At 38.8% G+C, this 15929-nt stretch overlaps 1 protein-coding gene across 4 annotated transcripts in view; it reads left to right on the top strand.

Annotated features, from left to right (window-relative positions):
* Positions 1 to 10024, top strand: part of TAF2 (TATA-box binding protein associated factor 2) — a 62758-nt gene extending 52734 nt beyond the window's left edge. For all 4 annotated transcript variants that reach the window (XM_061373451.1, XM_061373450.1, XM_061373452.1 and 1 more), the window contains one exon: positions 9008 to 10024. In XM_061373451.1, the coding sequence (XP_061229435.1) occupies positions 9008 to 9273 (266 nt within the window). In that variant the 3' untranslated portion in view covers positions 9274 to 10024. The remainder of the gene's footprint in view (positions 1 to 9007) is intronic.
* The last annotated feature ends 5905 nt before the right edge of the window (positions 10025 to 15929 follow it).

The following is a 15929-nucleotide window of genomic DNA, read 5'->3' as shown; positions in this document are numbered from 1 at the left end:
AATGCTGGGGCTTTGCCACATAATTCATTTTCAATAATAAGGCTTTGAAAAGCATTAGTTTGAAACACTTCAGATTAATTTCATTTTCTTTGGTTTGTGCAGTAAGAAACAGTTCCACTTCAGATATTCTTTGCTTCTAAAATTTCACCTGTTTCTTATTCATGGCATTTTTCTTAGAAGCAGAGATGTATGAATTTCAGGCTGGGTAAATAAAGACAGTTCAATCTTTAGGAAATTGTATACTTCTGAGAAGAAACAGATGGGGGAAAATAAAAGCATACGTAAATAAAATTGTTCATGCATAGGAGTGTTTTGTTCTACAAAGGAATCACAGATAATGTTTCCTGAGGGCCTTGGAGTTTTTGCAACGATGACAGAGAATGGGCCCACTTCAGTGAGTCCTTATTGTGAAACAGATTGACAACAGGTTCTGGAATGGTCTCAGTGCCTTGTTAGTAAATCTGTAAGATCTGGTATCTGCCTCCATACTGTGACTCTTACTTGGAAAGCAGCGAGCTCTTAGTCCATACTCTATTTTCCTCTCACAGCTGTGGGTTATGTCCCTACATGTCACATGAAGTGTTAGGTCATGAGCCAAACACAGCCTGTGAACAGCAGCTGCCAAGAGGAAGTTCATTTGGGTCTAAATGCTGCTGTAGCTGTGTATTCCTTTATATTTTTTATTTTTTTTTTTTTACACTGACCACCCTTAATGATATTTTGGATTTGTTCAAGTTGACGTAACCCCCTAAAGCCAGGAAAAGGTTATTTTCCATTAAAACCTTTTTGGGTTTTTTTCTTCCCTGTGTGCTTCTGCTCATGGATGTGAAAGGTTAGGGCTGAGACATGCTACATGGACAATAAAAGAAGTCTTGTACTACAACTCTTGCAGTATTGCAGGTTTCAGTACTAGAATTATAGCACCTTTTGTAGTTCATAGGAAGGCCACGAGAATGATCAGGGGACTGGAGCAGCTCCCATATGAAGATAGGCTGAGAAAGCTGGGGCTGTTCAGCCTGGAGAAGGCTGCATGGAGACCTCACAGCAGCCTTCCAGTATCTTGAAGGAGGCCTATAGGGATGCTGGGGAGGGACTCTTCATTAGGGACTGTAGTGATAGGACAAGGGGTAACGGGTTAAAACTTAAACAGGGGAAGTTTAGATGGGATATAAGGAGGAAATTCTTTCCTGTTAGGGTGGTGAGGCACTGAATAGGATGCCCAGGGAGGTTGTGAATGCTCCATCCCTGGCAGTGTTCAAGGCCAGGTAAGACGAGGCCTTGGGTGATACGGTTTAGTGTGAGGTGTCCCTGCCCATGGCAGGGGCGTTGGAACCTGATGATCTTAAGGTCCTTTCCAACCCTAACTATTCTATGGTTCTATGATTCTATGATTCATATAGAAAATCTTTTAAATCCTACTGAAGCATCCTGTCTTCAATAATAGAACTGTGAACTCTAGTAGTTATAAGAGATTCTGGAGATTCCGAACATTTTTCAAGACATTATTAAAAGAAAGAGTTGTGAACTGTTGGAAGTTCATCTGCCCTAAGGGCTAGGAACATGGCAGCCGTTTTAGAGCCTCTAGTGCTGTGCAAGTTCACATTTCTAATGTGAGAACAGATTTTTTTGCTACTAAGTCGCCAAGAATAGTAGTAACGCTCCCTACTCTTCAGATCAAAAGAATTTCAAGATCAGATTTTGTATAAGCAGTAGATTTAAACTCTCAGACTATAAGAAGACTTGTTGACTTCAGTGAGATTTGATTAAGATAACACTTCTGTATTTACTTTAATATTTCACTTATCTGAAAGTACAGCAGTTCAGAACTAACCTCTGAAAAGTTATGCTGTGTGTGTCAGTGTTTATTGATTGGCATGTTCTTTTCTGCTTCCAAAATAAATGCCTAGCTGTAGCCTTTGTGGTCTGCCAGTGAAGTTGTATGTCTTTAGGGCTCAACAGATCATCACTGATAAACATTTAGTTAGAATTTTGCCAACTATTTTTGGTAGTTTGATAGCTGATACAAAGCAGCGTCCAATTCTCTCTTTATTTCTACAAAAGAAAACACCAAAAAAGAAATACAGCAATGTTCTTTTTGTACACTGGCAGTCCTTTCTCTGATCACATTCAGGAGCTTTGAAGATACATGCTGAGCATTTAGATGCAGATCAGAAAAATCCTTTGGCCATTCCATTAATCCCTTGCTGTTTTCCGGATTAATCAAACTGGAAATTTCCACTGCTGACCTTCTAGGTCACTCTTTTTACCATGTGGATGTACATGAGATTTTGATGGTCTAGGCCACACTCTTACCTCTTGATAGGATTGTGGTCTTGTTTATCACAGTTACGGTTTGCAGTCTCAGGAAATAATGAATTAGCTGGATTGAGTTGTTTCTGGAATGATTTGAAACTGGATACAGCACATACTGCAGTAAGGTATAGAGGGAAACTGTTGCAGTCATGTTTAACCAGTGCATTTACAGCAATATATCTGAGCTTGTGGTGCTAAGCACTGCATGTCAAGTGTGTATTAGATACTAGGAGTTCAGTATGAGGTGTATGAAAAGCCCACTCCTCTGGAGCTCAGTGAAGCTACCTGAGTTAGCTATAAGAGCACCAGTACATCAGAGCTCAGCCAAAGAGGCTTCTTGCCAAGAAGTGTTTACGGAAGCATCAGCACAGATACATAAATACATAAAGAAACAGTTCTTGGACATGAGTACAATACTGACGATGGATTTTTAATATTTTTAATGAGGGAAAAATTGTCACAACTGTTCTGTTAGACTATCCTTTAAGAACATGTAATATTACTATAGTATCTGTTTGATAGTATCCGATACACACATGTTGACTTTATTACCTAAAGTATAACTGTTTCCAAACTGCTGACTCGTAAGTTTTGAGGTTGTGTAGATAATTTTGCCTCACTGAAATAGTATGTGGTTAATTGCACACTTCACAAGCAAGGTTGTTTTCAAGTGCTTATCTTAAAGTGCATGAAAACAGCTTTAGTAGAAACATAAGCCCTGTGGATAGTGACAGCATAAATGCGATTGCATCAGTGTGTGGCTGCAGTGTGTTAACTACGTGGTTTAATAAAAGCAACTTAGTTGTGTTGCTGTGCCTGCCTCTGAGAAAAGAGCTGATCACTCTCAGATGGAGTCACTGTCCCTGGAAGTGTTCAAAAACTGTGTAAACGAGGCTCTCAGTGATACATTTTAGTGGTGATCGTGGCACTTGTGGGTTAATGGTTGGATTTGATGATCTTAAAGGTCTTTTCCAACCTAGCTGATTCTGTGATTATAAACCTAGGAGTGGGTAAGGCTAACAACTAAATTTTCATGTGAACTACCTGAAGCCATTAGACACACAGAGTATTCTGGATTGACTTACTAATTTAAATGTTCTTTTTCTCTAGAATAGAAAAATACTCTAGAATTTTCTAGAATATTAAAGTATATGTCATAAAAATAGCACCACAGTTAAGCTAGTATTTTAATATAAGGAGAAAGCAATATAGTTTTGAAGCAAAATTCAACTGAGGAAATTAATAAAACAGTTACATGTTGAAAGTTATATTTTGATTAAATCACCAGCTCATCTATGCAGTACTTTCACAGATGCTATGCTTCAGTGTAGGTATAGGGAATTATCTATCTGGGTATAAATCACACTAAAAAATATGAAGTCAAATGAATCTGTAAATTTGAATTAGTTCAATTTTTTTTTTTTTAATTTTTTTTTTTTATGTTGAAGCCAAATTAACTGATTTGTTCAGCACATCCTCAGAAAACTTCTGGGTGGTTTTATTTTTATTTTAACTAGACCTTTACTTCTCACTCCCAAGCTTGAACTTTTGTCATGTGGTCCTTCAAAGAGCACTCTGATAGACAGAAAATTGATAAATCTTTTTCAGATATATATGTAATTTGAAAAGTCTGCTTCTTCAGACAAATGACGAGACACTCGTGCACTCTGGAAGCCTGGAATTATTTATGCTTGGTAACTTTTTGTATGTGATTCATTGGTGGTTCAACAGACGCATAAATACAGCATTAAATTAAAAACTAGTGTGTCTTGGATGTTTCCAGGGTAATACTAAAAAAGAAAAGTAGAAATAAGGAAGAACAGGGTAATTGTCAAAACAATTTTTAAGCTCCTTTCAGCTTAAAATTTCCCAGTATTCTCTCTTTAGAGCATATGCTGGCCAGAGCTGAGCAAAGTGCATTATTTTTCTCATTAGCAACTGTTCTTTGGGTTCTGGGGGAGACACACAAATTGCTCATGTGCTTATGTTGATGTCCCCTTCTTCCCAGAGGTGGCTGGTGTCAGGTTCCAGCACACTAGCCTGTCCTGGTCTGAAACACTGGATCCATGGGCCATAGCCTGTACTTTGATTTGTGAAGTTGGTTTCTCCCTCTCTGATACGTGAATAAATCAGGGTGCACATGGGGTCATTGTTAACAAGTGTCATTTTGGAAAAGTCAGCTGTTTTAAATAGATTGTACATGCAAAGAAATAGAGACTGTAAGTCTGTGTTGTCCTGCCCTCTTGACACAAAATCAGAGATAGGCTGAAAAAGTTGTGGCTGTTTACCCTGGAGAAGAGAAGGCTGCGTGGAGACCTCATAGCAGCCTTCCAGTATCTGAAGGGGGCCTACAAGGATGCTGGAGAGTCCCTTCATTAGGTACTGTAGTGATAGGACAAGGAGTAATGGGTTAAAACTTAAACAGGGGAAGTTTAGATTGGATATAAGGAAGAAATTCTTTACTGTAAGGGTGGTGAGGCACTGAAATGGGTTGCCCAGGGAAGTTGTGAATGTTCCATCCCTGGCAGTGTTCAAGGCCAGGTTGGACAGAGCCTTGGGTGGCATGTTTTAGTGTGAGGTGTCCCTGCCCATGGCAGGGGCGTTGGAACCTGATGATCTTAAGGTCCTTTCCAACCCTAACTACTCTATGATTATGTATTTCTATAAATACTGGAGAAACCATATGGAAGATCTTATGAAAGCCTGTTGGCATGTTAAAGTCTCAAGTTATGTGTTTCCAAATTGTGCAAGTTCAGTAGCAAGAGTAAATTAGGTAGAACACTACCAGACACTGTTGTTCAGTGTTCATGTACCAATGGTTCTTTAAAAGGAAGAAACTGACCCTAGATAACTGATAAACAGGATGCCGGAATTATCTGACAGCAGCTTTTATCACAACAGAAAGTGTCGCTTTAAAACTTATCAAGATCAAACCCTCTTTCATTCTAAAACTAAATTACAAGATATGTGTTTTCATATTTTTTTATCTCTCACATTGGTCCCCAGGACAGTTTTGGATCTTTTTCCCATGGGATAGTTATCCTGTCTAATTTTAAACACCTACCCAGCTAGCTGGAACACTGCAAAGCCAATAATTACATTGGAATCTCCACATCCCAAACAGAAGGAGATCCAAGTGCATTTTCTTCCAAGGAATTCTCCCAACCACTTCAGAAGCAAGCTCCTGGGTTCACCCTCCACTTATTGTGGGTTTCTGTGATTTGAGAAACCCAGGTTCCAGTCATGCTCCCCCTGCCAGAAGGAAATGGGTTCCCTGCAGGAAGAGGGAGTGCTCCATGCCTCCACGCAGCAGTCCTGCTCTACCCCTGGTGATATGAGGATAGTATTAATGCCCTGTAAAGCAATTCCTACTTAGCCTTGCTTTCCTACTTTGGCAGCTTCCTGGCATGGGCTCTAAGTATGTATTAATTAAAAAGAAATTAAAATGAAGAATAAGTGTTCTGCAAGAAGTTCAACAGTGACTTGCACAGGTAAAAATTGGCAAGTTTTTTATAGAGCTTTTACAACTCTGTCCCTTTTAAAAGAACTGAGTGTGGTAGTCTGTGTGCATCCCCTAATGCAGCCATTATCCAGCATCGATATATTTGATTCCTGATTTCAAAGCAGTCTTTAGGAGTAGGAGGAAATTTTCTGGATAGTTATTTTTTTATTTAAATCATCAACAGATTATAGCTATCATTTACCTCTGTGAAGAAAGTGTATGTGTATTCTCAGGTACTGGCTCTTTTATTTCGTATCTGTAGCGTATTGCCAATGTTAACTGCCTCCTTAAGCCTCAGCAGCCTTTGAGCTGCAGCTGGATCCCACTTCTCCCCTTTCTGACCTGCAGTTCCTACGTGCTCATCCCCACCCCTTCAGTTGTGTTGGCTTAAGTTACTCTTCTCTTTGCTCCCTAATTTGCTCCAGTCAGAGGTGTTTAACTGTTTTAAAGAATATATTTATATATAAATATGTAAATCTATTTATAGATATCTATATCTATCTATAGATATGTATAGATTTATATTTATATATATAAATTATATATAAATAATAGATTTATATATATATATATAAAAATAACCCACCTGAAATAAGTAAAGAAGTGATAATGCAGACTGATGCCTTAGCAGAGCTGGTAGTTCAGTGAACAGCAGGAAATATGCACAAATGCCAGGTAGGACAACAGAGGCAAGAAGGGTGTGTTGGATTGCATCCTTGGTCTTTGCTGGCACTTGGCATTCCTGCTCCATCATCCCTGCAGACTTAAGCCTGTGTCCTTAGACCAGTTATACTGAGTTAAAGTTTGTAAAGCTCAGAGGTTTAACCTTGGTTTGAGGTTGTTACAGATGTAGTGTCTAGACTTACAGGTTCAGTTTCCATGAAAAATAGCTCCATTATTTGGAACTAATGGAGTTATGAAGTATTAAGGGTTTGTGGCCATGTGTGTGGGTTTTCTGTTTTCTTTTAAGTTGACTTTAGTTTTCCTTGAATGTTTTAATGTATCATGTGCCTGTAGCTTAGGAATATGTGAGAATGTGTTCCATACCTTAGATAATCTTTTCTACATCTTTTATGGATGAACAATAATTGGTCTTCAGGCTTTTTGCCATGACTTATTTCTGTGTTACGGAAGCTGTGTTTGTGTCCCTGCCACAGGTTACCTTTAACACCTGTAACCTATTTTAATGGTGCCAAATACCATGTGCTTTGGTTTTCTGGGGTGCAGCCTCTAATCATTCTTTTTCTAATGACCCAAGTCAGATACGCTCTTTTCCACTGATCTGTCTTAGGGTTAATGGCTGGTTTTGCATCCTTTCGTCTGCTGAAGAAAATATGCTTGTCTAAAAGCTGCATGCTTTAGAGGACTGAGCTCAGGCTGCTGGATAGATTTAGGTACAGCTATATTCCTTAAAAGAAATATAATTAATAGTTACATTGTAAAGCAGTCTTGTACCTTTTTGCATGAAATATAACATTTGTATGCTGTCTGCAGTGTTGAGAACGGCTCCAGGTGACAGTGTAAAAAAAGTTATAGTAACTGTCCACTGAAGTTGGCAAATGGAAGTTTAAAATACTTGTATAGTAGGGACTTTATAGGACTTTAAATCTATAGGAAACTATTGTTTTCTAATCTAGCCTCCTTCATAACATCATCAGAATTTTATATTGCACCATATTCACATCTTGTGGTTGAGTCCAAGCATATTTCTAGAAAGATGTAATTTTTGCTATTTAAGACTTCAAGCAATAGGGATTCCACCATGTCCCACAGTAAGTCATCAATTATTCTCACTGTAAAAATGTTTTGTATTTTTATAGGCTTCTAAACACTGCATACAGATGGAGAGTTTGTTTTTTCCAGCCATGTTTAAAAACAACAATGAGCACAGCTCTACATCTAGAAACTTTCCTATGTATGTGCTTCAGTGAATCAGTTCCTAATCTTTGGGATAAGGCTAGAAAGATTGCATGGAAATCTTTCTCAATGCTTGTTCGTCATACTGCAGGGAGCTGGCTCTTCAGACTTCCAGGAGTGATTACCATAAATGAATCTTTCTTGCTTCAAGAATTGAAACCAACCAACCAAAAAGATGTACTGGGGAAAAAAACATCAATTTTCAAATATACAGAAAAAGGATAATTACAAATTATATCAAGTAATTCCATGTTATTTAACGGATATTTTCACCAAAAGCTGTAGGGAAAAAAAACCCAAAACACAAACATACATTTAAAGGTTCTGTGAACAAAATCAATTTTAAAATGAATAGTTGCCTTCAAAAATCTATTAGTGCTTTTCTACATTTATCTGGTAGTTAAAGCACGTTCTTACAATGTGAGTCATTTGATTCAATTTCTGCCTAAAGGAATTCCAGCCTTCCTACCTTCCAAGCGTTTCCCATCATTAACAATGTTATTCTTAGATTATTGCCCTTTCATCCATACTATTGAAGCTTTTGCAGTCTGTGTGAAATAATGAAATACTAAATGAGCCAAAGAGAGAATGAGAAAGTCATTCAGGAATTGAGAAGTCGTGGGTCACATTTTCCTTTCTCAGATTCACATACAAGGCTTACTCAATATATAAATAGTTCTAGTGTATTTGTGAAATGTATACTAATAACAGTGATTGCCTTTATTGGAATCTGCTTTTTATTTAGGAATAAAAGCATATAATCTTTCAAATAGCTAAACTGGTTGTGAGAGGTTCTGTTCAGGATCAAAACGTTTGCATATTGTTGCAGGGAGCTTTAGCTCATGACTAAAAGGCATTCACATCCCAAACCTGCACTTCAGTGATTCCAGTCCAGCACTCTATACCAGAGTTTTCACAAGCAGCTATCTTTTTGTTATTCATGATGTAGTGGCCTCTGACTCTGTTAAAAATGCATTTCTGGAAGCTAGTATTGTAGTTTCTTAGGTCTTTTTAGTTGCTTATTGTCTGGGATCCATTTATACTTCTGAGGGAGGAAGGAATAACTGTAAATTTCTCAGTAGTACAGGAATTTTCATGGCATGTTCAGAGCCTTTTCTGAAAAAACATAAGCCAAGTATGTGAATGGTACAAGTATCATAACATTATCTGTATATTTAAATGATAATGTAGTTTTTATCCAATATTTCAGAATTTCTTCTGCTTGAAAGTAATGCAAGTTAAGCATTTACTAACCCGCTATATCTGTTCTTTCAGGTAAAGAACAATCTTCAGGAGAGGTGACCATGCACCCTGTCTCAGCAGCTCCGCTGTCTGTGTTTAGTAAAGAATCCAACTCCTCAAAACATAGTGACCACCATCACCACCACCACCATGAGCACAAGAAGAAGAAGAAGAAACACAAGCATAAGCATAAGCATAAACATAAACATGACAGTAAAGAAAAGGAAAAGGATCCCTTTGCTTTCTCTAACAGTCCAGCCAGTGCACGATCCATCCGTTCCCCGTCACTTTCAGACTGATATAGATGGTTTCTCTGGAGTTCAACTTGCAATATTCTCTGAATACTTAGAAGGATGTATATAACTATAGCTTCTGTCTTTTTTTATGAAAATAACAATATGTGAATTGCCTTAGCAATTCAGAAGCTCTACCACTGTCCTCATTTGAAGCATTCTATTTGCATATGCAGTTGTTGAAATAATCTGATTCAAAAAGTATGTTTTATGACTCTGAGTCATTTTGCATTTCACTGTTCTCCACACCTCCCACTCTTTTTTCCATTTTAAACAAAGAAAACAGCCCTTTATGTAAGGGCCTGTGTCCACTGGCAACCCCCTGCACATCATGCTGACCATGTGTGCTGCCAGAACCAATTATGTTTTAATCCTTTGAAGAACATTATGAGGCGGAGTATGTTTTAAGCAGAAGCCAATTGCCAGGCCTTTGGTGAAGTGCTGTTTCCAGAGTAGTGTTGTATTACCAAGTGTAGACCTCCTGAGAAGACAGGGATTTTCTGCAGTCTTCAGTTGAGCTGTTTCTTGCTTTAACCATTGCGCTGTAATGTCAGAACACAGAACATTTGCCTTTTTCACATACTAAAACTCTTAAAAATCCCAAGCTGCTTTTAAGCTGCTTTTATTATGGACATGACCCTTTGAATATAATGACCCTCTGCAATTATGTTTTTTGAATTTTATCAGAATGCTTAATGCATGTTTTGACCTGTAATCAGGCTTTTAAAACTCCAATAAAGTTTGCGAATTATTTGGACAGAGGTAGATTTTTTTTCTTCAAGCTTGACACTGGGATATACTTTTGAAAGATGGCTTTGCTAAAATTAAAAGAAAATTAAAAAAACCCATATATTTTTAAAAACCACAAACTTCAAAGATTGAAAAACACATCTTTCCTCCTGCCAAGGGGTGGTTTTTTTGGAAGCATTCTATATGATCAGGTCATGAATCCTCAGGAGAAACACATTAGTAGGTGAAGCTAGGTCTGGGACTTTGAATGATGGATGCATTTAAATTACTTCAGCAGTGGTTTATGCACTATTTATACCCAGCTAATGTTTTATTTAAAAACTTACATTTTTTGAAATTTTGATAATAGAGATAAATAATATCTGCCACTTTTTATGTGTTTTCTCTATTTGTATGTGGAGGCAGGGGTTTGACTTCCATGCACTGGTTGACTTCTGTTGCCCAGAGGTCACTTCACCTTTAGCTGTCTATAAAATGGTTGTATTTAGGCTATTTTTAAAAGAAATTTCCCAGTTTCCTTTGAGAGACTGATTCTCTTTCTTAGGACAAAGGCAGAAAGTTCAGCAGGGATCCAAGAAGACTTTTTAAGCCATATTCTGTTTCATTAAAGTTAATAAATACTTTTAAATTACATACCTGCTGTTGAATCCTGTAGTTTTTGTAATACCGGATTATCTTTAGAACAGAAAGATGATAGGCTCAGGTATTTTGTAATACACTTACACTTTGTTATTCAGACACTATCCCTTTAATACTTTGTGGTTAGTTGTGCTAATCGTTGTATTTGGAGTACACATTAAGAGAAGTTTGGCCTGGATTGGCTGTGATGGATGTGAGCAGCATCACGGCTTCTCCTCATCTGCTGCCACACCAGCAACTCTTCCTTCACATGAGAAGCCCTCCTTGGTGTGTTGGGTTTCCTCTCTAGCAATGACTGCAAGCTCTTAGCACTTAGATGAGCTAAAGGCCACAGGAACAGGAAAACGCCCAAGAAGCGCAGGTAGAATGAGGTACTGAGCATGTTTGGGGTAGACTAACTATGTGTGCAGCTTGGTTTACCACCCTCTTTGGGCCAGTGAGCTGCTGTGTGAGCATCGTCAGCTGTGAATTGCAGGGAGAGGAGTGTGAGGAGGCTGTAGTAACAGCTCAGTGGAAATGGTTGTAGGTGTTTTTCCCTTGGCTAAGGAGTGAGGTAACAGTGCCAAAGGTGTTTGTGGGAGACCTGGGCTAATAAGCAATGAAAGCTGGCATTGTTTGGGAGAGCAAAGGCAGATGCTTTTATGTTTTAAAAATGAGGTCATGGATAATTTAGGCTGGTGGAGTTTCTACTTTTAAAGACATGGATTTACACTCCTGTGCTGAAGGGAACCGTGTTGTTCAGTGATGCAGGCACAGGACTGAGGCAGAGATGTAACGTGGCAATTCTACCATCAGCTATTCGGCTGAATGGCTTCAAATGAACTACTGAATATATACTAAGGCAATAGGGCAAAGACACTGCTAATAGAAAACTGGAGGGGCAAAAAAGTTCTAAAAAAACTTTCCAGTGCAGTTTCTGGGGTTGTGTCATGATCCTGGTTCAGTGCATCCACTAATGTGTTCGATAGAATACAAACTTGAGTTTTGAGGTCTGCAAGGATCATGACTTGGACAGGCAGCAGCTCCAACTGGCAGGTGTGCTCTGAAGTCAGAATACTTCAGGTGGTTACACAGGTGATTTGACAACAGAAATCTCAAACTCAGTTGGAATGAATGTGAAATACTGAACAGGGAGAAAATGAAAGTGTGTGAAAGCAAGGGATTCCCACTGTTTTGCAAGGTTTAGGTAGGGAAAAAGCATTTGGTCATGTAGAGATGAGCAACTTGATATTGTTACAAAAGTGAAACTCACTGAAGGATTAACAGGAATTTTTTTTTTAATAAAACATAAAAGTAATTATTTTATCAAATGCCAGTGATTTTGGGCAACACATTTTAAGAAACGGGGAAATTCCCCTAAATCAGAACAATGGGTAACATTACATATAATTTAAAAATAAATAAATAAAGGGAGTACATTATTCCTGGTCTAGAATGGAAGAAGTCTGAGCAAGGAACTCTCCCTTCTGATACTGAAACAATTGCTGCAACAGAAAATGTTTATCAGTTCTTCTTGATATTTCCTGTGGGAAAGATTAGCTTTATTGGCAAGAAAAATATTTTTGTTGAAAATTAAGATGGGAAACGCTTTGAGAGGCACTGGACGATGATAGGCTGTCTTCTTGCAGGGCTTCAAGCAGCAGATTGGCAAACGGCTGCAGGGGATGTAAATGGGATGCTTTGCCCTCCACAGCAAAGTAACTTGCTGCTGCAGTCTGTTTCTGTGGTTTCTTTGATCCTCCATTTCTGTCAGTGAAATCACAGTGATGGCTCCCTGTATGTGATGGGCACATCTGGAAGGCTCAGGTAACACAGGTCTTTGCGTGCAAGAGATCTGACTGATGGCAGTTTAGCTTGGGTTTTTCATCTACTGAAAATCAATGACTCTTTCAAGGTTATAACCTGACATCAATTTGAGTTAAAAGTTCGTATTTGGCCAATGGATTAAGCTTTTTATCCTCGACACCTTCAAAACTCATAGGCTGTCTGTAATCTGTGCGGTTGATTCTGGTCTGAGTTCTGATTTTCAGTTAGAACTTCTCATTTGCAGTACACTGTGCTTGAAGGAAAAGGAGAAACGTTTGTGTGGTAGCATCCAAATACTGGAAGAACACACATTGCACGTATAAAGCAGAAATGCATATGTTGTTAAGATGCACAAGGCAGGCAAATTCTGGCGAATTTATATCGCTATTTAGTTTTTAACATGAATTCCTTTTTTGTCTTTGTTAGAAACATTGTAATACACATAAGCGTAGGACAAACGTAATATTAGAAGACCTATGTGCATTTTTAATGCAGAATTTTCTTTTTTGTTTTATTTTTGTGTGGTTTTTTCTGTATTTCTCATCACAATTATAAAATAAATCATCTATGAAGTAACTGCTACTTCCCTTAGATTCATAGACATGCTCAAGTATCTGACCATTCTATGATTCTCTCTGATTAGGATATAGCTGTTTTCCTTAGGTGCCCAAGTCAGCATTTATTTTAGCCTAGATGGGTTCACTGCCAGCCCTGTCAGTCTGTCCTGCTGCAGCAGAGGAGGGACAGCAGGATGCAAGTTCTCCTGAGTTATTGGATGAGCTGTTTCCACCGTTCCATCGCAGATTGTGCCATCCCATGGAATGTTCCAGCTGGCTTCAGGGTTCATGTCAATACTAACAGGGCAACTGACACTGTTTAGCTTTTGGGGCTATAAAAGCTGTTTAGTTTCGGTGGATCTCATGTTTATAGAAGTATGATAATTTTTGTAAATTTTAATATAAGGAATTTTAAGTCATGTCAGTATTTTCAGTTCCTTAGGACTGTTTATTCACAGCAGCTTAAGAACTTGCTTTTTACTGGAGCATCACTGTTGCACAGGGGCCCTTAGAATACACAACGTAAATAGAAATATTTTGGATGGACATAATTGCTTTTTTATGTTTAACTTTTTTATATATATATGCATAAAAATATTAACGATATCTATATTTCCTGGTTTTAGAATTGTTAAATTAAAAGAATGAGTGTTTGCATGTGCATTAAGCCATGGCAGCTAATATTTAAATCTGCATTATTCCATAGTCACCTGATATCATAAATGTAGTTTTTCTAACCACATTTCCAAGGTTTTCTGCTATTATTACTTCTGCCAATTAAACCTATACCATTAGTTACCTCTGTTAATGTGGATGAGTCAGGATTTGATTCAAAAGGCTTTGTATTTTATTGAAAAACGCTTCATGTAGGTATGGTGCTTAGGATGTGGTAACACCAGGAAGTGACAGCAAAAATTGAAGGCATATTTGGCTAGACTTCTTTCATTTCTGAGTGAAAGTGAAGCTGTGTGGGCATGCTTTGGGCTGACCTGTTTCTCCCCCAGCTCCTGACCACGCTGGATTTTCTGGGTGCCAACCAGGCTCTTCCGTGCCCTCCTACAACCCTCTCACCTGTGAATAAACTCATGGTAGTTCTCATTACGATACCATGCTGAAGCTTCTGGGCAGAGGCTGAGTAGGCAGCAAGGATGATGCACGGCTTGTGGAGCCAAGGGTGGAGTGGGGAGAGGGAGGGAGGCGTGAGCAGAACAAAACCCTCTTTGGCAGCAGCAGCCGGTTCGCTTGGCTCCGCTGCTCCTTGCGACTGCACAGGGAGAAAACAATGCGATAGGGAGAACTCCAGATTTTACATCTGTGCCTCTCTGGGAGCTTTAATTCTGTTGTGAATTGGTTGAGTGAGTGTTTTGAATCAGACTCATTTTGGCAATGTTGAGTGGCTGGAGTGAGATGAGCTGACACGACTGGCCATTATTTTTTCTTTGCTGTGTTGAAAGACAAACGATATCAACAAGAAAAGGCAAAAGAAATGCTTCAGAAATTACCCTGAAGGTCGTGTCAGGTCAAATGGGGGGGTTAAATTATTTTAGTTACTTGTAATTTATTATGGTTTTATTTTATTCTAATCTATTTTACTTTTATCCACAGAATTGAATTTCAGAAGGGTGTTAATGTGAAGCATTTCATTCTGATAATGCACTTCTCATTTTCTGAATGTTCCTTTATTTATACAGAAATCATACTGTAAAATATGCTAAAGTAACTGATAAAACTTCTAAATGAACATATGCCCTGAACGGAAGAAAAAAAGTTTAAGGGCAAGTTAGGAATGAAAGCACAGTTCGAGACATGATTGATTGACTGCTCCTGTTTTCAGTAACTTATTTCAGGGACAAAAGCCTCTTCTGGGAGTTATCTGCTCCTCACCTTTGCAGGAATAAGTGGGATGACTCAGATTTACTCGGGGTTTAACAGCTGTTTGTATTCGTGTGAGGAACCCTCTGTTTGTCACGGGGGTTGAAATGCTTATGCCAAGCCTTGCTGCACCTGCCTGGGTGTGAGCTTCAGTGTGGGACCCAAGAGACGCTGTGAGAGCAATGGAAAGGTGGCCACGGTTCTCCTTCAGCCCCCAGCAACAGGGTATAGACAAGCAGTCCCGGGTCTCTTTTACTTACACTGCTGGTCCTGCTGAGCTCCCAGTCACTTATTGTGCTAAATATTTTGAGTTTTTAAGTTTTGCTTTAGCACTGTAGAAAAGACTTTGGGCTTTTCATAGCTCATCTCCCCCCCAGGAGTTGAATTGAAGCATATGGGGGCAGGAGGCTTTTTAGCAGCTTGGAAATAGTAGAGCTTTTCAAGTTGTGGCCATGAAAGTTTGTTGACAGTACATTATTGTTTTTCTAGTTCTAGTCAATTCCTAGTTTTTCTGTACAGTGAAAAACTGGAGTTAGGAAGAAAGGAAGAGGAGGGACTGAGATTATCTGACACCACAGTGAAGGGAAACTTGGAGAGACTGAAGGTTTCACATCAGTTCTATCGCTCAGCTTACTACAGCAGTTTCTACTGCTTTTAGGTATTATGGGCTCACCCATGGAGCTGTGGCTGTCTTCACTTGTTTTCCTCTGCTTTTTCTTTACCTTCAAGTCTTCTTCCAGTTTATTGATGCAATAGTCATCTGAGAGTTGAAACTTGGACACCACTTGAAGGCATCCACCAAAGTAGATGGTTTAAGCTTTTTTGGTGTATGATACCCTGGACTTGGGGGTTTGAGTCTCTTGGTTTTCCATAGTCTGTTCCCAGCTCAGTGGCCAGCAGGCTACTGCAGCTTAATTCTTCTCTCTAAGGACCAGGCATGGATGTTCCTTGTCCTTTATGGGCATCTTAAGTGGCAGAGTCTGTGCAAGCATCTTCCTTGTGTTTGAAGCAGTATGTATGAAAAAAATGTTTATCTCA

Source organism: Neopsephotus bourkii, unplaced genomic scaffold (assembly GCF_033783945.1).
Source record: "Neopsephotus bourkii isolate Nb327-2 ecotype Australia unplaced genomic scaffold, CSIRO-AGI_Nbou_v1 NB_1630, whole genome shotgun sequence".
Lineage (NCBI taxonomy): Eukaryota > Metazoa > Chordata > Aves > Psittaciformes > Psittacidae > Neopsephotus > Neopsephotus bourkii.
Note: the sequence above shows the minus strand (reverse complement) of the source record. Positions and strands in the feature narration are given on the sequence as shown.